General features: G+C 39.0%; 2 protein-coding genes across 7 annotated transcripts in view; one reads left to right on the top strand and one right to left on the bottom strand.

Annotated features, from left to right (window-relative positions):
• Positions 1-296: 296 nt before the first annotated feature.
• On the bottom strand, positions 297-10141 carry suds3 (SDS3 homolog, SIN3A corepressor complex component). Of its 2 annotated transcripts, none has more exons than XM_085295303.1 (12): positions 9930-10141; positions 8277-8346; positions 8094-8149; positions 7432-7503; positions 6211-6230; positions 5935-6091; positions 5617-5712; positions 5409-5470; positions 5290-5311; positions 4990-5095; positions 4098-4182; positions 297-1174 (listed from the first exon to the last, which is right to left on the bottom strand). In XM_085295303.1, the coding sequence occupies exons 1-12, from the start codon at positions 10039-10041 to the stop codon at positions 1076-1078; spliced, it is 957 nt and encodes a 318-aa protein (XP_085151429.1). In that variant the 5' UTR covers positions 10042-10141; the 3' UTR covers positions 297-1075. The 2 variants fall into 2 exon arrangements, with proteins under 2 accessions (XP_085151429.1, XP_085151431.1); XM_085295305.1 differs by lacking the exon at positions 9930-10141 and adding an exon at positions 9164-9661.
• A 3897-nt stretch (positions 10142-14038) lies between these two features.
• taok3a (TAO kinase 3a) overlaps positions 14039-23092 on the top strand; it is a 68624-nt gene continuing 59570 nt past the window's right edge. For 3 of the 5 annotated variants that reach the window (XM_085295302.1, XM_085295298.1, XM_085295301.1), the window contains exon 1: positions 14039-14236. The gene's annotated coding sequence lies outside the window, so the exon portion shown is untranslated. Of the gene's footprint in view, positions 14237-14331; positions 14515-14553; positions 14702-23092 lie in introns of those variants that run through there. The other 2 variants (XM_085295299.1, XM_085295300.1) reach the window with 2 other exon arrangements.

Genomic DNA, 23092 nt, shown 5'->3' with positions numbered 1-23092 from the left:
AATATAGCCCAAAAGCCAGAGGCTCCCAGTTCATGAGGGCCAGTACTCAAATCATACCAAGAACCACTACTTTCAGTTGTTTGAAGCGACACCAAACTAACAAGTCATTAATTTATATGCCAGCAGTAAATACAGGCCTATGTGTTATTCAAGTGTCTTAAATACCCATAAATAATGGTTTTTGTGTTGTGAATTGTTTTTTTCTAGATTGTCAACTGTGGTTTGGTGCTTTTCATATTAAAGTAAAAAAACAAAACAAAAACCAAACAAACAAACAATAAAACTGAAGCTTGAAATTAAGCAGAAAACATCTTTAATAGAATGGAATACAGTACAAATCACAAAATAATGCTCCACATGCAAATACTGGTAAACTAATCCAGGAGTTTCACATATGGAGAAGGTCATGTCACAAAAAACATTTCTCAAATAACAAATTACAAAAAATGAAAAAAAAAAAAAAAAATCATCAGATCAGCATAGGAAGAAACTTTTACTTCATAATGATACTGGGAAAAAAAAAGGCATATTCTTGAAAATGGCATTGCTTCCTGTATAAAGTAACTGTAATTTTAGTTGAGGGATTTCTATATTCAGTTCAACCTGCAGCAGTTCCTCGGTTGTATAGTTTTTTTCTTTCCCTCCAGTACTTTATCGGTCACACATCGCTAGTTTTTCTGTTATTCAAATCAGGCTGTTTGAGAACTACTTAATAACTTAATGATAAATGTAAATAAGATTGCTTTGGAAAGATTTGTAATCAAAACAAGTCATCTTTGTGACCACAAACCAGTTTTACATGCATGCCACATAGTGACAAATATAAGGCTGGAAAACAGTTGGATATCTGGCCATGTTCACTGCAGTAGCATTTGGTTAATGAGGGGAAAAAACTGGATGAGATATTCATAGCCACAGAAGACCTCGTCTGTGTATATTTGTGTTTTAGGGGGTAGTGTCTATAAGATAATGAAATATGAATGTGAGGCCACATGTTAGACTCCAAAACTGGATGAATGAGCCACTGGCTGGATGGATGGGTAAACGCACAGATGGGATTGGGTGTGGTAATGCTTCACGCAGCCGACCGCCGACGAATGACAAACGCTCCCCTCTGCAGCTGCCCCAGGTAGATCCTCATCTTTGTGCTGTCGCTTGTTTTTCTCACCCAAATCTGGAAATCACACACAGAAGAAACCCTCAATACAGCCAAACTGCTTTCTTCTTCATGTGCACGTTAAAAGGAAGCTGGAAAAGTTCCTCATGAATAAATTCACATTTAACATTAAAAATGAACAGTTTTCCTTCCATTTTAATAAATTTTGTTTTGTGAATCAAAAAAAAAAAAAAAAAGAGTCAAATCTGTGCAATGAAACAGTTGATGATATCCATTTTCATTCAACTACTCAAGCAAAACTTTAATGTTGCACTTCATTAATGTAATGGTATTCACCCATCATAATGCATAATGTATGGCACAAACAGAAAAAGGGAGCTGCACAAAGACATCAAGCATGACAACAAATAATGTAGGCTATACCAGAGGGAGAAGTTACCCTCATTCAAAAATCAGTAATGAATAACTTTGTCTATCGTTATTAATGAACATAAGGGAAAGGTTAGCTAAAAAGGTAAAACCGTATTGAGTTGTAACATTTGCCTGAGTTAAAAGGCAATTTCCAAACAAAGTAAAGTTCATTATTCTACAATGAGAAAGATTATTCACAAGTACAAAGCAGTTACCAGTTTTTCCAATGTAGATGTTCCAGCAAATTCACCCTGAGGCCACCATACAGTGCTCAGACAAACTGCCAAAACCCCAAGAACTACAGACAGGCTTGATTGGGGTTTGTTTTGAACCTACAGGACTTGAGCACCTTACAGGCATTGTGTCAACCATAAACTCCTCTGAGCACGACTGAATGGCCATTGCAACACCTTGATTCTTTTTAAAACTCCAGACGTCAAGTTGATTAAAATGCTGTGGCGGGACCTTAAGAGAGCTGTCTAACCACGTAGATGTCAGTAGATTTCATTTAACTGAATTCTGGTTTTGAAGTCTGATTTATACTGCGGGAAATCTATGCCGTGACCATCCACGCACCTGTCGAGAAAAGAAACTACACATTGAGTTGATGGCATGGAAGGGTGGAGTGTAGAGTTAAAAGGGGTTTCCTGTTTCGTTACAATGTAGATTTTCCACTGAAGAATAATACAGGCATTACCTCTCCTAATTCAGGTGCATAATCCGAGCTACGGCGTTCGCAGTAGGACAAACAACTCTGGTCACCCTTCATGTGTACTGAAGTATAGGCAGTCAGCTTGCTGTTTACCTTAGCTCTCAATAATGTGTCCATGTCTATTTACTCTGGAAGAGGCTATAAAGCTTTTTTAAAGAAGTCTGATACAGACCGATTAGTCAGTGAGTCTCACTTGTGTCTGATCACAGCATTTCTGAGGTGAGTTGTTGAGCATATCTTGCACATTTCTATTGGTAAGTGCTGTTGTCATTACTGATGTTAGCTGCTGTTTCCTGGCATTAGTAAAGAAATTTCCCTGAATCTAATATTTTTGGACTCTGAAACTTGGAAAATAAACCTTCATACAATGTGAGAACATAAACAAACTTTTTACCAGAGTGAAAGTGCAATTTTATTTTATTTTTTTTAAAGTACACTCAAGCCTGACATTAGCTGTCAAAATGTTAGGTTACAACCAGCTGTTGTTGTTTAGCCAGCTCATAGTCAGCTGTCCAGAGGGTTGCATATGTAATCTGCTGACAATAAGAAATTGCAACAATAAGCTAATTTATGCACATTTTAGTGTGTTAGCCCCCTGCCTTCAGTTCAGGAGATGAGGGCTGAGTTGTGGAGGAAGAGGATTAGGTGGAAATGAGGGAGGAGAAAGGCATAATGAGAAAGAGATGTCAAAAGGATGCATGTAGAAATTTTAATGGCCATGTACAGTTTGGAAGAGTTGTTTGTGATCTTTAATTTATCAGGAATTTATAAGACAAACTATGTATGTAGCTGGTCTCAACCCACATACATAAAAATGAAACAGTAACTTCCATGGTGACTTTCACAAACCAGGTTATGCCCCTATGTGTTTTGTGAGATTATTAATTTCTTGAAAAGTGCAATTACACACTCATCAATGGACATTTATTATTACAACATTGTTTTTTCTCTTAAATAATCGCAAAAAATTACTTACTATACCTTTAAAGTCACTGCTGCTAAAAGACAGTAAATCATGGTGTGTGCGTTTTTATTTTTGTTAAATAAATAATGAAATTGTTCAATATTCCTGTTTTGTTCATCTAACTTTTACAACCTGGAAAGGGAGTCATAAGTTTTATAATGTCTCTGTATTTAAAAAGCTTAGAATTAATAGAGGGTGTACCATTTTTCTTATGTGAGGATGTGTTATTGTTGTTTGAGTAAATTGTAAAAGCTATCAGAAGTCCTATCAGATATCAATACAATATATTAACTTAAAAAAAAAAAAGAAAAGAAAAAAAAGAAAAGAAAAGAGCAAGGCATTTTCAAGCTTGTAATGTGCTTGTGGAAACCCAGAAGTACAACTGCTGCACAATTGGTCTCAAATGTCATTTTGATTTTTCCTTTGTTTTTTTCCCTCCCAAATTGTTCCCTAATATCCTAAAACAGCTGGGCACCATACTTTTTTAGCAGATGTTCCTCAAACAGAATTGTATACTCAGAGACTATTTTCAGCTGTTTATCAATAAACATTTAGTGCTCTGGTGACTATTCACAGCAGCAGGATAGTACATGTGGCATAGAGTCTGGTAATGATGGAATATGTTGCCCCGCGCAACAGTGTGTCTTGCTGATGTCTTTTTAATGTTTTTTTGGAAAACAACTGAGCGCTATGCCATGGAGAAACATACGATGTCGAGCTTAGACTATCTTATTGGATAGGACAATGCTTATGGTCTTCTTGTCTGGTCATCTTATAGGAATGACAATTTTTTTAAAGACTATATACACAGAATACTTCAATCTTAATTAATTATACAGTTCTGTACGCAATTGAATGAGATGCTGATGCTTGGAATGAGAACTAAAACCCACCTCATTGGTTCCTACTGTGCTGATGACACAGCTGATCTTTGTGTTGTCTTTTGACTCCAGGTAGATGGCCTGACTCTTGTGGTACCTGTCAGCATAAACACACACAGACTAAACATCAAACAAACAAGTGCAGACTGGAGGGAAGTTCATTATAAATAATTTTACCCAGCTGAATAAACCACATTACTCCTGAGAAGGCACTAAGTAGATAATTGGAATGAAAAATCAAAACAAAAAGTCTGTTATTTTTTAATAGCTCCAACCTTATAGAGGACAGAACAAACCTAGAGGAAGAGACTGACAGAAGGTACTTCATTATTAAGGGCCCACTGAAGAATAATGACGCATGTGCCTCCCTGTGGCTTTTTGAGAAGGCTTTCCAGTGGTGGCATCTTCTTTAGCCATCAATAAATGAGACTTTGCCTTGAAAGAAAAGTGCACATAGCTCTGTCTTCTCAAATTACTTTGTCTATATGAGCAGCTAATAGGACAGAATTCTATTATTTTTACCCATCTTCAAATGACCTTATGCTCTGACGTGTCTGATTCACAACTCAGCTCTGAAATAGAAGGGCAAGGGAGGGCTGTGTCTATTCAGGGATTTTCACTCTTATTTTGGCATAACAGCAGGGAGTGCGTTGCTGGTTCTTGTGCAGACATATTCTACAAATATGCATTTTTAACAGTGCCTTTAAGCATAGTATTCAGCAGCTCCTAAGCAATCTCTCTTTCTGTAGCGCAGAAAAAAATGAGGCTGCTATCACAGTGGTTGTAAAATATCTTTACAGGCTCAAGCTAACATCCAACGCATAACAATGTGGCCATCTAGTGGCGACGCTGTGTATGAATTGCTATCGTGTCAGAGATGCACAGATTAAAACTTGAAATTCACCATCTTTTATCATAGTAAAGTTTCCCATCCTCGATGCGGGCCTCATAACGCTGGGTGGGGCTCTCCATGGGAGCAGAGGGGACATGTTCTGGAGATGAGGGAGACACTAGGGAGGGAGAAACACCCGATTAATACCCCCTGCTAATATACATGTAAGAAACAAAATATTACTGTGATGCATTTTATTGACCCTTTCTCCTAGCAGAAGACCAATGCTACTCTCTTCGTCTGAGAGGTAACTCAGTACACACATAAATGTTCATTATAAAAATCCGTAGTAGAAGGCACGTGCAATCATACCTGGTCGCTTTGGTGATTTCAGCTGTAAAAAGCAGGGTTGAAAAGATTTATTATAAGGAATTGCTGAGTTATATTGCTTTCCAAAAACACATCACATCTAGAAATTTAGAAGCACTCACCTTATTAAGTGTTCTTAAATCTTCCATTATCTGCTCATCTGTTAGCAAATAATTTAGCTGAGGTTTGAAGAGTTAAAGAAAGTTTTTTGGGGGTTTTTTAAGACACAAAATAATTTTTTTAAATTTATTTTAAGGTATCTCAAGAACAAATTCTACAAGTATAAATAATCTGGAATATTTTACAGTCACAAGTTTATGCAAAGGATATCTGGTGCAGGTTTTCGCCGCTTGTCTGGTATTGGGACTGGATCGTTGGGCCGTCTCCTCAGCTTCCGGGTCATGATAGGCTTTACCTCCATGGAGTCTATGAATAGAAGAAATATGAGTGTGAGCTCCAGATGCATAGATGAATAGAGGTTAGCATCTTAACTGTATCTGAAAACTCAGATTTCATTTGATGACTTAATATTAAAATATGTAGAAAGAAGTAAAATACAGCCACCCACATACTTTTTTTTTTTTTTTTACCCCATCTCTCTTTTGCTGAGCAAGTCCCTGATTAATAATCCTGTTCTGGCTCCCTTACCGCCTGTCAGCTCCATTGTTAATTTCTCGTTCTCAATCATCTTCTTTTTCTCCTCCAGCTCTGCAATTAGGTTTTCCTTTAGCTCAACCTTTTTATCATCGAACTCCTTCACTGCTGCCTTTTTCTCCTTGATGTAGTTCCTCTCCACCTGCTCTGTCTGCAGAAGGTACAAAGCAAGAAGAAATTTATGCTTGTATGTCCAAAAAAATAAAAAAAATAATGGCTGATTTTGATTTTACATTAGCGTCAGACCATCTGAGATACTGTTGCACTTACCTCAAGCTGGAGAAATAGATCTGTAAATGGGAAAAATAAAGCACAACTGGTCACATGAAGCAAACCGTTGTTCTGTGTCATTAAATTCAATTTATTTACCCTCAAAAATCATAAAAGAGAATGCTTATAGCACAGGAGCACAAAGTACCAGAAGCTTATAGTAAAATACTGAAGTTCAAGTAAAACTCCGAGAACAATAAGGCACTGACTGTTTATCTTTTAGTCATTTTAGCATTAGAAATTAACTGATCATTGGTAATTACATACTTTCTATTCTCCACTGCAGTGATTATGAGTGTACTACCAGAGCCTTTTGGCACTGCATTCCTAACTAAATAAACACTCATTTTGATCAGTACATTCCATTCTGGCACACAGCAAGCAAAGGAGAAAGCTGATCACAAACAAGACAAGCTACGGCGTCAACAAAAGCCGAGTATCCAATATAATTAAAGCAGCCGAATGGTTAGAGGACAGGTTGGAAACAGAGAGAAGAAGCTCAGTTTTTTACAAAACAGCATCCTGTTAATTTAAATGAGTAGACAGTATGCGCTTTCATTCCACCCAATACAGTTAAGTGCATCGCATGGATTTATGTGTTTGGGACATGTGGATGTGAGCAGGAGCCCTGCGGAAGAAGGCACACATGTTGTGTGAAGTCAACCACCAAAAAACTTAAAATATATACATATATAGCTTTTATAACAAGTAACTGAGCAATATCGTCAGCTGTCTCTTCAGTTAGTCTCTGATAATGTGGCTAAAACTCCCAACTCCACCACCTGGAACTATATCTTGTCATCTTTTTAAGCCTAGCGTAGGATCAGTTTGCAGTAGATGCAGGTTTATATTATCCAGCTCACAGCAGATCTCCAGAGCAGAACAAGGACTACTATTATTCTTACGAAGCAGCTTAATGATACTGAAGACCACCTCAAAAGAAGGCCTTATATGGGAAGGTCAATTTAAGTGTGTGGGAAAAATTGCAGTTTAAAAAGTCCAACCAAGACATTGGCTTGATTCTTTCATTACCCATACTTCTCTTCTTAAATCCATGGTAGCGGCTATTTTTATTTTCAGGTACACACAGTCGTCTGTAGCTCTGTGCATTTCCCTGAATAAACAAGCCAAACTAGAGCAGAAAGCTTCCTTAAATCTAAACAGCATGTCCAACATTGGTTGGCATGGATGCATCAGAAGTAAAGCACTTCATGTTCTTGCCTGCATTCCGAAGTCTCTCTTTGTACTGTTGGTCCAACTTCTTCATCCTCTTCTGATACTCTTGCAGTGTGCCTGACAAGACAAATGTGTTTTAGATATTAATGCTGGGCGTTGTTCACTCATGAAAACACACCATACAGTATTGTAGACTACCCACTACTATTTATTTATTTTTGCCACACCTTTTACACTGAACCACAGGGTAGACTAGAATACACTGACACTGTAATTACTTTTGGATTTGCAAAACAACTTATCATTCTGCAGTTTCTACAATCATCAGCATGAGCAGTAAAAGCCTTTTGGGATAGCTGACAGTACTTTCAAACAGCTCACTCAGCAGTTTAGAAGCAGTTTGCATCAGTAAACAACAGACAGTCTTAACAATAAAAATGAGCTCATGGCAGAGGGCCATTTGTCATCACTGTTTTATCTTTTTAGCCAATGACAAGCGAGCACTTTTAAACTGCTCTTCTGCCTGATGATGTAATTCCTAACCACTAAGCACCATGACTAATAAGTAAGGTTTTAGCTATGCCCTTGACAAGTCAAAATTAATCCTCATGCTCACACACAGTACCACACAATAAAAGGCAGGAGTCCTTCAAATATGGATAATTCCTGACACCTCCATTCATGTGAAAATAAGTCAAAATGATTACCTTCTTGTAACTGCTGCAGCTGCCTTTTCAGAGAGGCCAGTTTGTCTTGATACATTCTGCAATGAAAGAAAAGCTAAAGTCCCAACCCCCTTACAATAGCACAGTAACTTAAAACTTTCATCACCAAAAATGATTTTCAGTGAAAGGTTAGGGCTGCTTATCCACAGTTGGCAAGAAACTTACTGCTCCTTAATTTCCACATAGTCATCTTCGTCATGTTTGGCAAGATCAGTTTCACTGGCATCCTCAGTGTCTGGAAAATCAAGAAGAAAAAAGAAAGGATTTTCTCAGCTAAAATTTGAAAACATTTTTTCCCCAAATACTTCACATGTGATCATATCAGGAATGTTTACAGGCATAAGTTTTCAAAAACAACCTTGATGCACAGATGGCAGAGATATCTGCAGATGAAAGTACGTGCGTGGCACAGATGAAGTAATGGTCTACACCCTGCTTGGGAATGCCCTGGGGTTGATAATGTAGACAGTGGGAAATCCACGTATGCCAGGATAACAGCTGATACCTCTACGTATTCTTGAATCGACTGCAGAAAACGCTCAGCTACACCAAACTAAAGTGGGTACATCTGCTTAACTGCCCTTGGGCTTTTTTTCTCGATGACATTTATAGAAAGAGTGATGATCTATATTTTTAAGCACTTTTCGCAAGGTGTAATTACCAGTACAGATCCCGGCTAACTTGGTAGTGCTGTCAATCCAACAGCAACTCTCTCGAAACAACGCCAGCATGTTTCACCAAACCTGGTTTGATGTCAGAAGCTCGGGAACCAAGTTATAACCACATATGTCTGACGAAAAAAAATTCACCGGCTTTACGTTGAAACGTCAAGACGAGCAAAGACTAAGGCCCCTCTCTGTATTCAAGCTGACACAGCACCTTTCATTTTCGGCTAGCATTAATGTGCTAGCATAAGTTAGCCGCGCCTGCTGATAAAGAGTGTAACCCGACTCTAGCTTACGTAGTTAGGCTTAGAAGAACATATCCGGAGAGGAGAAGAAAAATAAGTCCAGCTGTTCGCTTTGGAGGTCAATGTCAGGGAATTGGCTAACCTTGCAGTGTTGTCATCGCCTTCCTCTGATCCGGTCTTTCTTTCCCTTTCCCTGCAATCCGTTCTGTCTCAGTGAAGTGTGTGAAAAGGGCAGAGCAGTGGACACAGCACGCAGGATTTCGCTTGCCTTCCTGCCGACCTGTCAATGCCCGGAGCTACCGTTACGTAGCAAGTTGGCTAATTAACGTTTGAACTGCCATAATTTTTTTTAAGAAAAAAAACGAATAGTTGAAATTTATAGCTGTGCTTCGGGAGCACTGTTTTAAGCGCACATGTACGTCAAGGCACTGTGGTCAGTGGTGTTTTCATGCTCTTGTGTATAACGCTAAAAAATTAATGCTAGCAATCTTAGCGTGTTTATCACTGATTATTTCTTTCGCTCGACTTGCTGCCAACTCTGAAAAAACCGAACGGTTTGCTTTGCTTACTGAGCTTAAATCACATACTTCTGAGACAGTTCCTCACCAGGCAGACTCTTTGCTCGTGGCACTGTGTACCTAAACGTAGCTAGAAAGCTAACTAAGTAACGTGTGGCTGCATTGAAGTAGCTTTCCAGTTTTGGGAGCGAGAAATACATTTTAACTTGTTTTGTACTTGCGCATACTACGCTACATGGACAAACGGTTTCCACTGGAAGGGGGAAAACGACTTAAATGCTGCATTTTAAGAAAACACATCCAAATTCATACAATAAAGCGCGCATTTCCGTTTTTTCCAACAACTAGACAGAGCCCGACAATCGGGGAAGATATTGTTGAAAACGTTACCTTCTTCCGAGTCTCTCCCCCTGAAACTCCGATCGTCGTCGTCATCCACGCTATCGAGTTCTTCTTCATCATTGTAATAATCCACCATGGGCGACAGCAAAGTCGAAGTCATTTATGCGCTCCGAAAAATGTAAACAAACATAAAATAAACAATCGATTTGTGTTTTGCAGCTTGCTTGGAAGAGCGCCTACAACTGGTAGGACCCCCGGGTGTCAAGCTGTCCAAGAATACGCCTGGGTAGAATTTTGATAATAAACGAATCGTATAAAACATTTAATCGCAGTTTTTAATAGAACTAGCACAAAAACTTTGAAACAGTCACCGCTAATTAATAGAGGCCAAGTTTTCTATGAGTGATTTGAAATGTATGGTAAAACATCTAAACAGGCACATTTCCTATCACATTTGGATAGTTAATAAGTTTCTTTGTTTTTTTTCACTACTCTAAGGATTAGCATCGGAAGGTGATTGGTGAACGCCAGTTTTTTCATTGAGGCCACTGCTGATCCCTGCCAGCTGCCTCTTCCTCGCCCCAGTGCTCACACAATAACTCAGAAACATTTTCAAACAGTAGTGACCAAAAGAACTACAAAATGTGTTTGTGTTTCTATAGTAGTTTTACAGAAAATCTACGGACAGCTGAAGAAAAACAAAACAATCTCGAATTTTTACAACTGCTTAAGCTGGGGGGAATCAAGTATGCAAAACCTTTAAAAAAGCAGATTTAGCATGCTTTATTAAAAAAAAAAAATAAACAGATAAAACAAAACAAAAAAAATCACAAAAGCATTCAAAGAAACAAAAACGTATGGTTTACTATTAACCTTTTTTGGTGTATTTAGTGTATTATGTTGAAAACCTAAACTTTAGGAAAATGCAGTTTACTTTATATGAGCAGAATATACTCAGTAACGATCTTTCATTGACAGTCTATGGAAATTAGTTTTTGTTTTTTGGTTAACGTTGACATTTACATCCTTAATTTTGGTATCATTTTGGCATTGTTTTTGGTCATTAGATATGAATTTGACTAAATTAGTGAAATAATTCTGTCAAATAATTGGTGAAATGTTATCATTTTAACAGCAAATTTATCAGGTGGTGTCTTCAGTGTTGTACTTGGACAGACATAAAAAGTGATAGTGTGATCCCAGTGATGCCAGTGGACGAGAATACTGTTAATCATATAATGCCCAGTTCTACTCGAAGACAGCTTGCACTTCAGTAATGCACTTTGGTACTTAACTTTATCAAAACATGAGACGCTCTACTCCAGTATATTTTGAATTCAAATATGATACATTATATGGACAAAAATACTGGGCCACCTGCACCTGCAGGAGGTAAGCGGCCATGGAAATCCATACCACGAAATTCCTGATGCACAGTTTTGATTTTAATACTAAGGGACAGTTGCAACTCTGTGCCTCAGCACTTTGTGACCCTGCTTTGTAACCTTTACATGGTGTACCGCTGTGTGGCTGAGTTACTGTGGCAAGTGTGGCTTTGCAACAACACCATTTAGTGGTATAAATGAATGGAAGAAAATTCACAAATGGACTTCCCACAGAGGCATGCTCAAATTTACTGAATGACCCATTCTTTCACAAATATTTGTAAAGGCAGGGTGTGCCATTGTGTGTACTCCGTGTGGCTGCTTGAGTTTTGTGGACCTGTGGCTATGGGACTGAAATGATCTGAATTAAGAACAATTAGGAGGTGTGCCCAAATACTTTTATACATATAGTGTATTTTTTACTCCATAAAATGTATTTTAAAGCTTGAGTTAGTTATTATATTTTCAGATTTCTAACATAAATCTACTGTAGATAAAGTTACCCAGCAGAATATGATTAATTAATCAACACCAAAGTGACACGATAATAAATCATTAATTGTGAATGAGTGTTACAAAGCATATGATTCTGCAAGCACTTTTGCTTGCACTAATAGGCAGTAATGCTAAATACATTTACATTAATTAAATTAATTCTGCCTTAAAATGAATTTATTAACAAAGAATTGATGTTGGGAGTGTTACTAGGCCTACCTCTAGAAGAGAAAGGCACTTCACATTTATAGAAGAGAAAAGAGAAATAAATGTTTAAATAGTTTACCAGTTACAACAAAGAGACACTGTAAAGATCCTATGTTTAGGGCATAACTCAAGCAATGGCTGATGGCAAACCATATCTGTGATTGCTTTTAACTTAACATGATGTATTGTTTTACAATCTGTGTTTTCAGGTCTGTTTGTATTTTTACAGTATTTTCCATAGTTTCATGTTACCTGCCCAAGTAGTAATGATGTAAATTAGTAGTTTTGGGTAAAAAATCTGGCATGTCTACATTTTATGTCTATATGATGTCCATTAACATGCACTGTGTCACAGTCTGGCGAGGGCAGACTGTATGAATTGAAAAAGGACCCAAAATGCAGACTCCAAGGAACAGGGAACAAAACTTGAATGTTAACAAAAGGCGAGCCGTTTAATATGGCTGGAAAAAAAAGGTACAAACAAAGGGCAAGGCAAACTGAAGCAAAATTAACACAAACCTAAACTGGGAAATCTAAACAAACAATAAGAAAAACCTAGACACGAAACTTGGAAGCATGGCATAGGAAACATGGCGTGGACAACAGACGACCTGACAATCACACACTGAAAACAGAGGACTTAAATACACAGGAGGTGATTAGGGGAAGTGGAGACACATGAGGAAACAGCTGGCACACATGAACATAATGACGTCACAGTGGGAGAGTAAAACTGAACATGATGAACACAGAACACCAGACCTCTTCACAATAAAACAGGAAACATAATGAGACATAGACATGACAACCCGAACTTGACAACGTAAGACACAGACATGAAACGCATGAAGAGCAGGGGAGATTTAACATGGTTGGAAACACGAGGGGAAAATAATAACTAGAAACACTTAGGCATAATAATACAAACTTGATAACATAAGACACGCAGCATGAAACACGAAGGGTGAGGGGAAGCTTAAATACAGGGGAAGAAAACACAAGGAGTCTAATAACCAAATGAACTTAGATAACCTAATGAACAAAATAAACTCAAACTTAAAACGCTGGGTCAAAAGACCCAGGACCATGACACACTGTTCCTTTTAAACAATCAAAAGTAAAACTTTTGATTTATTGGGGAAAATAAGTAAGAATACAACTTTTTTTATTGATGGTCTGAATACTTGTTTCTCCACATTACAAAACAGCTATTCAGTAGAATGGAATTAATTTAAACAGATCTAGATTTTTATACTCTCAAGTGCCACTTCTGGCATAATGTCTGTATTAGGAAACAGGTCTGTATAAGCCTGAAAATTATAATACTTGAGTTCATTTTTATTATCATATTAAGGAGTGAAACTACAATCCACACATTCTCCTCACCTTACATCTATGCCTACACATGTCCTCATTTCCACGCCGCACACTCCCTCCCCATTTTTCCTCTGTTTGTCATCCAAAAGGTATCAGTGGAATCTGTTAGGCCAGGAGCCAGTAATCATTATCAGCAAATATTCTTCATTTGCATCCGAGGTTGAGGTCCTTGCTAGTGAATACGCGGTATTCGTTTCGGATCAAATATTGTGGTTTCCTGTGCCCCATCCTACTCCTCCACTGGTTTTCATTGGTCTCCCCGCTCCCCCGGCCATCCTATTGCAAAAACTACTGGAAACGGCCCTGATGCAGAATAAACTCAATAATTTTACAGTTAAACTTCCAAAGTACAACAGCAGGTGGCATCATCGTACTGAGCATATTTAGCAGACTAGCTGGCTTGCCATCTCTGAAGTTGCAACAGAATCGGGATGACTCAGTCCATGCATCTTTAATGATTTGCAAAGGAAATTGGGTAAAGGATCGTTGGTCGTTCACTTTTAATAAATTCTTTATTAATATCTTTATTTTTGAATGCTGCGCCACTGTAAGAATGATTCATACTTTAAAAATTTGTATTGAATTCGGACAAAACAACTGAGCATAAAGTACACGCAAAACAATCAGTCAGATATATATTATGTGGAAAATACCAAGCGCGCAGAGCGCACATCCTCCAGCGGTCGGTTCCCAACACGAGGCAACTTTATTTCCGCCTGTCTGTCAGAGTGGCTGTCAAACACGGGCTAGGGGTTGTGCTCCTGCTGCTCCGTCATTCAGGAAGTCTAGACCAACTGACAGCACTTCGAGAAGTCACAGCGAAATCTCTAGAGTCGGACAAAATAACCCTGAAGTGCGTACGGTTTTCACCAAGGACGAATTTTACAAAAGGTGAGTAGTTTTTTCACTCTGCTGTTGCGCTGCTGTCAACGTTTGTCCTCATCCACTGTAACGGTTAACAGCTCGTGCTAAAAGCCTCGCGCGCTGAGAACTGAAAATGACACTTCCTCTTGGCTCAACGGCTGAGCTACTGTAGCTAAATGTCAAAGCGGTAAAAGTGGATACAAAGGAGTAGTAGTGTCGATTAGGTTGCACCTGAAGTTGGTAATGACTATCATCGCCTGTTTTCGACGTTGTTCGGCTTGTTGTTTGAACGCAACTCAGAGGTGGTGAGTACTGAGACAAGCATCAGCTCGCTGGGGTTAAGTGCGTAGGTTTGGTTTTTAACGGCTTTAACGAAGTGTGCACGTTTGCTCGTTATTGCACCTTTTTAAAGCCTAGGCTGAATTGTGGGTATTTTTTTACGCTGTGAACTGACGAAGAAGAAGCTTTGCTGTTTGGTTTGTTCCTCGGGGGGTGAGTATGCTGAGAAAACGAATGACAGCTTGTAGTGAAGTGAACGTTTGGGGTTTTTTTTTTTTGCAACAGACAAGGTGGCTGGGTGGTGTATAAACTTGTCCATGGTGTTATTTTAGCAGTCTCACGCAGTGTGAGTGTCAGTCCGTTTGAATCTGTCACGTCCAAAATGACTGTGGTACCTTCCATTGCACATTGTTGTGAGTGAGCTTTTACTATCAACGCACGGTCACAATGGCTTTCGGTTGAGACAGTGTAACGTCCACTATGCATGACACTACGCATACTTTTACTACGTCTATCTGAAGCCTTTTTACACAGGCGATCATGATCTGCACACCCTGTTTTGTTCTGCTTTTGTGGGGGGTTTAGGATTTAGATTGTAGGATTAGACTGCACTAATTTAATGCAAAGACAACAACGGTACGTCATTCATTGTTTTATTATATAAGTCATTCATGGCTTGAATTGTACCGGACATCTTCACCTGCACACGAGACGGTGCTCCATTAAATGGGCAGTAGTTAAAAGTAACTGTAGGCTAATACGGCGCGCTCGAAATGGCAGATGTAGATAGCAAGCTGAGCACTAAAACCCAAGCTGACCCAATATGATGTCATCTCTTGTGTGTAGAGCGCATGAGTGAGAGGAAGCAGACCCGTGTTTGACTGCTAAACTGTGTCATTTGTAAAGATTTATTTTAAGAAGCCTGCCCACTCAATTTCAGGCATGGATCGCGGGAATTTAATCCTGTATTATGACACTGCACCTGCATGCCATTCACATCGATTTGTAGTATTTTTTTTCTTTTTTTTCTGTTATGTCATTTAGCTTAGGAATGATGCACTGTAGATGAAAACCCTGTGTGAATCAATTTTGCACACTGTAGTTTTACACAGTGGTTTACTCATCTTGAGATAATGTTAAGTGAGTATTGTAAAACTGATGTCAGTTCCCTTTTATAACATCTGTCAAGTTTGTCTTTCTGTGCTATGTCCGAGTTTCTCTGCCCTACTTCGGTTTTGTTCAAAGGGCAAATACGTCACTGTTGTGCAAGTGTGTTTTGTCCGTTTTTCACATCATTCACATCTAATCGGTTCATCGACCACCCAATCGCAGTTCCACTGACATAGGGAACAGAAAGTGTCATACTTCCTTATTGGTATCTCCTTTTATGATTTTGATTGTGCCATTTTCTCTGAATGTTTCGATCCCAGTCACAACATAGACTAGATGTTAAAGGTACATGTAGCATAATGGTGCACAGATAATGATGGACATAGTATTTTAGTTCACATTTCAGATCAAACCACAAAGTGAAAAGGGATCTATGTAAGCACTAAAAGAGGCTCAAGAAGTGCTTTTACTGTGACAGTGTAGAAAGATTAAAACATTTTTGGAATGGGTCGGAGTGATATATGCTAAAATGATTTCAAAAGAAATTCCACTAAACCTCAAGCTTTTTCTTTTCTGTTTGTAGCTAGGAGGACACGACTGCAATTAAAATGAAGAACAATTAATGAACCTCAGTTGTTTGAATGCCAAAGAGCTAATTGTGACGTGTTTTTTGGGTGGGGGAAAAAACCAAATATTACCCACAGGATAAGATAAATAATGTCAATTCTTCCACTAGATAGAATAACACATATATTAAAATCTAATAGGAAATCAGTGTGAAGTGAGCAACAGCCATCCTATACCCATTTTTACAATGTTCACAGAATGTTTTGTCTTTAATGTTAAAAAAAAAAGAAAAGTTGTTTGGGTATAAATTACCTTGTATATTAACAAAATGAGTGTTTTCCTGTTTGTTTGTTTGCATGTTTTTGTTTTTATCTTGTTAATTTTTTTAATTGTTTAATTTTTTTAATTTAATCTAAACTATTTAAACAAATACTCAGTGCACAGATGTAGAGGAGACAGAGGTGCGTGTGTGCGCGTGTGTGTGTCTGTATTCTCATGAATTCAGGAAATCAGTTAGTGCTTTCAAGAAGGCAAGGCATCATGAAATAGAACAGTGGGGAAGGACAGCCTCAAAATTAGTAATCTAATTCAAACCTGCAAGGATTCAACATGCTGGAGAGAGAGAGTGAGAGATATGATGGCTTAGTGTGCTCTGACTCTGTTGTTCTACTCCATAGCCAAATCCCTTATCCTAATGAGAGAATTTATTCTGTTGGGATCTTCAAATTATTGCATTAATGTCACAAAGAGGAAATGGACTCAGCAGAATGGAAACCACAGTTCCCAGTCTTTTATGACAGACGGGGCTTGCTTCTTCTGGGTCTGTCCACATGTCATTGGGATGTACAATGGGCTGCAGCAGATTATCTGTACAACAGATACTGCCATCTTATAAAACAGACTACATTAGTTATAACAGTTGTCCTGACCTCTATGTGCCCTTTATAGGTCTTGTAATATGCTGCAGCGTCTAATGCAATCTCTGTCTGTCTCAGTGAAATCCTGATTTGTTTTATTTCAGAGAAACTAGAAGCCACTGAAGCCCTCTACTAGCTTTACACAAGATGGGATTTTTTAAAAAAACAACCCAAAAACTTATCAATGGGAAGAGTTTAACTGTATCAGCTATAATCGAGAAATTAAACTCCCAGTCCCCCTATGTGAATGTTAAAGTTATCGAGTTGACCTGTTCTTTTGAAAAACCTAGACAAGCCTACTGGTAGGCCTCTTACAGTTTGGAAACAATTATGTAATAAGGTTATTGGCATTGTCATATCCACATATTTGAAACAGCAATTGTGATATTTTACAACAATTTAACCCCTCAATGAGAAAGAGCTGAATTTGCTTCTAGGTGAAACCTGTTGAAGTGAAAAGCTTTTTCCTTTCACATGATGAAAGGCTGACTTTTGAAACCTATATTACAGAATTGTCAGTTATCCAGTGCCACAGCAGTTTGGTGGTTTATGCTACAGTGGCAGGGCACATCAATATTAAAGGGCTTCTGTCAGGCTTAATGTTATGCAGTGATCTGGTTTAGGATGTCTGATACAGGAATGTTGTCTCAGATAGTAAGGAGAATTATGCCGTTTCTACCCCCACCACTGATGTGTTCATGCGTACTGCTTTTAATGATGATTTCAGTTGACAGCAAAACTCTGTACTGCTGCAAGATCATAGTCTTGTGAAGCCAGCAAGAGAGAGTACCAGCACAGATATGTGTTAGCAGGATTAATCTATAGAAGCACTTTGTTTGATTAGCCAGTCAGAACTACCTACGGTACACGTGTGCATGTTCACAGTGGGTGCGTTCCTAAATCTTCTTTTGGTGTGCATTAAAGCAGCGTTTGTGTCCAACTAAGAGTGTCTATTTAATTAAATGTGAAGATGGTTAGTTCCTCAAAGCAAATGCCCTTTTTATAAACCATCTGTTGATTCATGTCCAGCTCATAGTTTCTTTTATCGGCATCACTTCTGGATTTTTATGGCAATGGCGTATTTGCACCACTGACCATCATGGGGAAAAATGTGAAATGGATCTAGTCAAGGCCCAGCAGCTGGTGCAGACCTGAGTCATGGCCTTGGTCTACTGAAAGCTGTCTCAGAGGGGGGAAGCCACGGCCCAGCAGATGTCTCATCAACAAATGCCTCCCCAGTGAGTGTGCCACTTCTGCTGTTTACTTGCCACCTTGCACAGCTGAAAACTGTATTAGTCAGACCAACCACTTTAGATCTTGAGCAGAAGTATTCAGCTGTCGCCCACTGAAGTTTTCACAATGAAAATATTGCACACCTAAAAAGGTAATTATTGCAGCAGTTCTGATCTAAGTATGTGTGTGCTTATTCATCTGGAAATTCCTATTGGATTTTATAGGCTTTTCACTAGTGTAGCATCTGGCTCAATTTCTTCACTGAGCACAATAATGTATGTGCTGCATACTATTATGCACCACATATTGGTTGTTAAATACGTCATTCTTCCTAATGTACTACATGTCCATTGTTTCCTTCATTGTTTTTTTTTATTTTTTTTTTTTCAAATTGTGTCACAAGATAGGCATTTTGGCAAGTTAGCCTCTGTGGGTGTGGGAGGTTAGCACGAGTGACTTGATTACAGAGCTTTATTAGAAGTGCGCATCCAATCCCCTGGCGAGGTTGCAGCTGTGACCATGAGTAGGCCCCCCTACCCACCCTCTTTTCAACCCCTATTATGTCCAACTACATCTGTCTCCCTTTTTTTTTTTTTTTTTTTTCGTGAAATGTGCAAGCCTATCCCTGCTCTTCTATGACTAGGCCAAGTTGAAGTGCTGAGGAATTATGAGGAGCCATCACCATCACCCAAAGAGACATTACCAATGCTGATGGCTGACTTGTCTTATCTCTGCCCACCACTACCCCTCCTGGGCCTAAGGCTTAATTTAGCCTGGCAGAATGGCGGAAAAGACTCAGACTGGACTATTTTTAGAACTACATAGTTCACTGTAATATGGGTCTTTAAAAAATTGAAAGTGTCATGTCATAGGCCTACCATTTGCCTCTGTTCTGCTGACTCTCCCCTGCATGCAAGCCAACTGGGGAAACTCTAGTATGCACTGTGAGCTTCATAGAGTGGGGCATGTCAGCAGGGCTTAGGATGCATGAATGTGATGGACACATTTACTGATGTGAGTGGGGGTGAGGTAATGCACCGCACCACATCTATTTTGGGAGCTTCCTTTGGCTGCTCAAAGTGCTTTTGTGTCACACAGTTATTCACCATAATTTTTCACTCAGCACTTTTGCTAACATGTCTCAAAACTTCATTCATTTATTTCAGAGCACTTTTCATTGGTGTGAAGGTTCAGAACCTTCATGTTGGCAAAATTGTGGATGCTGTGGTCAACAGTGACCAGCAGTGACCATTATAATAGCTTTTATTCCATAGCACTTCTGAAAGATCTATAGGGCATCTAGGATCAGTAGTGCTACCTAACATGATGTGAATGTTTGATAACTTCTCATCATGTGAGCTACCAAAGTGCATGCCAAAAACGCCCTGGTCCCAAGGGAATCTAGGCCTCTGCCCAAGCTCTGTGCAGCTCTAATACTGTGACTGGACAGCCTCCATTGGGTCAAGTGGAGATTTGTTTCTGATGAAGCTGGGGGAGATTGTACCGTGCTGTCACCAGCCAGCAGTGTATCAAGATAAATGTGAGTTTTATTTTTCATTTTTAGCTAACTCTGTATTTCAGCCTGGCTTCTTTCACAGGCACTTCTTTAAAAGGCAAGAAAACATTAGGACAAACAAGGCATGGAGGTTGGACTAAGAAACAACACTGAATTTCTCTTGCACTTGCGTCTCTTCCCATAGTTGCTACTTTCCAGCCAAGCTTTTTGTGTTATCTCTGTATTCATCAACCGGACTGTTGTGTGTCATAATGAATGAGGAACATAGGAGTTTCTCATGGAAAAAAATGTAAGGCCAGCCAAAGTAAGTACTTCAGCCACCCCTTTCTTGCTTAATAGTATTTACCAGGAGAGCTTTTGATGCCTTTATGAACCCTGAGAGCCTGGGGTTAAACTGAACAATTGTCCAATTACACTGCGACTTACCAGTCAACACCCAGCCCCACTGCTTCCCTCAGTCATTATAGTTTACTCACTCACTCTCTCACACACAGGCTCTCATCATGACCCAGAAGGCTGCAAACCTTAGCATAATTGCAAGGATGATATCGTCCCAGACTGCTAGATAGGAAGTACTTGCATTGTTAGGCCAAGAGGGTATCAAAGAAGCCGACATGCACACACCCTCACTGGGTTGTCATAGACGGTAGCCAGCCTGACCCGCGTCCAGCTATTGTTTCCTGGTATGATACAGGAGCCATGTCAGATAGGAAAGCCTATTGTGCTTTCATAAACAATTTAGAATGAAGTATCAAGCCAATATTACTGCTGGATTAGATGCCAAGCTTCAAGTTGCTTGTTTAAGTTGTGATTATTATAATACACAGTATAATTAAGAAGTTATTCATTGATTAGCTTTCAAACTGTTCATTGTATAGAGAAATTAAATGAGCTGTGCTGAGCATTGGTACTCCATTACACATGACTGCTCTGATAATAAATGAAACAGAGAACCAGCTGCAGGCACTGCATTGGTCAGTACTTGATATTCATCAAGTCTAAAAGCTTCTGTTGGTCTGCCACTCCTTTTTATTCCTCTTCTAACATGAAAACATCCTTTCTCTGACTGTGATATATTTGGCTATTTGTTACAAAATGTTCCTGTTATTTATTTATGCCACTTCCCTGTACCAAAAAATATTTGCAATACAAAAACGCACATGATTAATTATTGATTTGGCAACACATAAAGAACTGTAGAGTTTTGTTGACCACATGGTTCATGACCTTCTATCAGTGTGTACCAGTGATATCACAGTGCACAATTAAAGCAGAGATGCAGGGATAGTAAGACTTTACCAATTCCAAAGTGACATGGTGCCAGAGGCGTTGAAGAACTTAATAGGTCCCACCAGGAGCAGCAACCTGGACTACCAGTCAAAGCTAGAAATGATGGGAAAACACCAGGATAATTACAAAAAAAAAGCTCAGGGTGATTTACTGATTAATGACACTGTTCTTAAAATCTGTCTAGCACTGCTATTTTTCTACATGTGTCCTGGAGCAGGAAATGAGGCTGAATACCTTCAAAATTGTGATTGTGATAGTTGCATACAGCTAGGCTGCACACAATGGTTTTTAGCTTTTTCCATCTGGTTCTAATAATGGATCACATAAAAAGTACAATGAAATTGAGATTGTTAGTATTACAGATCTTGCTGCGAGAACTACCTGATTGTCAGTTAACAGCTAATTAAAACTAAATCTGTGGGCATAAAATTAAATGATAAAAACATTTTAATAATACATTAGTTGTTAAAATAATTCATCAATCAAAGGAGAATTTCCTTTTTTTTCTAGATATAACTTCGGAAAATAAAAGTTTAGAAGTGCTATATACAAAATTCAGGACCACTGAGTACTGCTCTAGAGCATGACCATCTCAGACTGGAATATATAGCCACACCATCCATCCATCCATCCATTCGCTTCCGCTTATCCTTTTCAGGGTCGCGGGCGGCGCTGGAGCCTATCCCAGCTGTCATAGGGCAAAAGGCGGGGTACACCCTGGACAGGTCGCCAGTCTGTCGCAGGGCTAACACACAGGGACAGACAACCATTCACACTCACATTCACTCACACATTCACACCTAGTGACAATTTGGATTAATCAATTAACCTATCCCCACAAGCTGCATGTCTTTGGACGGTGGGAGGAAGCCGGAGTACCCGGAGAGAACCCACGCAAACACGGGGAGAACATGCAAACTCCACACAGAAAGACCCCGGCCTGATGGTGGAATTGAACTCAGGACCTTCTTGCTGTGCGGCAACAGTGCTAACCACCGTGCCACCGTGCTGCCTATATATCCACACCTTTCCCCCTTTTACATTTCATTTCCAACATTACTGTTTGAACATGAAACACAAGCGTGAAAAGATTGTTAACACCTTTAGCCTTTAAAAAAAAAGGTGTGCCTGCACCTCCAAGAAGAGGAGATACAAAGTGAAACTGAGAACAGCAAAATGGCAGTCGTTTCATTTCTGAGAGACAGCTGAAAAGAAATAAGTGGACATAATTTATGTAAAAATCAGAACAAATATACTTGGACTCAATTCTGGCATGTAGGGCAAATTAGGAGTCATAATTTTGCTGGTGTGGCCAAAAAAGCCACATAGAAATAGCTTGGAGTGGGCATGCACTGGCACAATAATACATACAACAGATTAGGACTTTTGCAATGAATCTCCTCCCTCGGATGGCTTAGGTCATTATAGTTAAACTTAGCACTGCCATTCTGGCCCTGGGGAACAGAATCAAAGTGCAGAACCGTGTGAATGTTGATGAAACTGTTGAGCATGGTTCTGGTTGTACTCCTGATCTCATCTACCTTGTTGAGTCTTGAATACTGCGAGGCACTTCATAAAATCTCGACTTAGAATGTTTACTGGTAGCACTTGTTGCAGCTGGATCACTGAACCATGCTCCATTTAAGTGCAGCAGGAAGTGTTACGTAATTTCTTATTTTTTATTTCTCTTCATAATTGACCAGACCAACCACATCTCCTTAATAGATGCACATATATGCAGAACCATCCTCATCACGATATGGCATAAAAATACAAATCATTAACTTTTTAAATAAAATTCTCTATAACATTGGTGCTACCTTTAAGTTATTTGTATGGGTAAAATCTGGCCTCCATGGGGAAGATATCACATTTATTCACCATGTCGGTTTTTTTTTTTTTTTCTTTTCTTTTTTTTTTTTTTCTTTGAGTGTGAGTAAAAGAGGCTTGGATGAATCAGTAAAGATCTAA

The sequence above is a fragment of the Mchenga conophoros genome, linkage group LG12 (assembly GCF_057382185.1).
Source record: "Mchenga conophoros isolate Kocher_MC1m ecotype Shallow Benthic linkage group LG12, M_conophoros_male_GT1.1, whole genome shotgun sequence".
Taxonomy (NCBI): Eukaryota; Metazoa; Chordata; class Actinopteri; order Cichliformes; family Cichlidae; genus Mchenga; species Mchenga conophoros.
The sequence above is the reverse complement of the archived record's forward strand: the minus strand, read 5'-3'. Positions and strand labels throughout refer to the sequence as shown.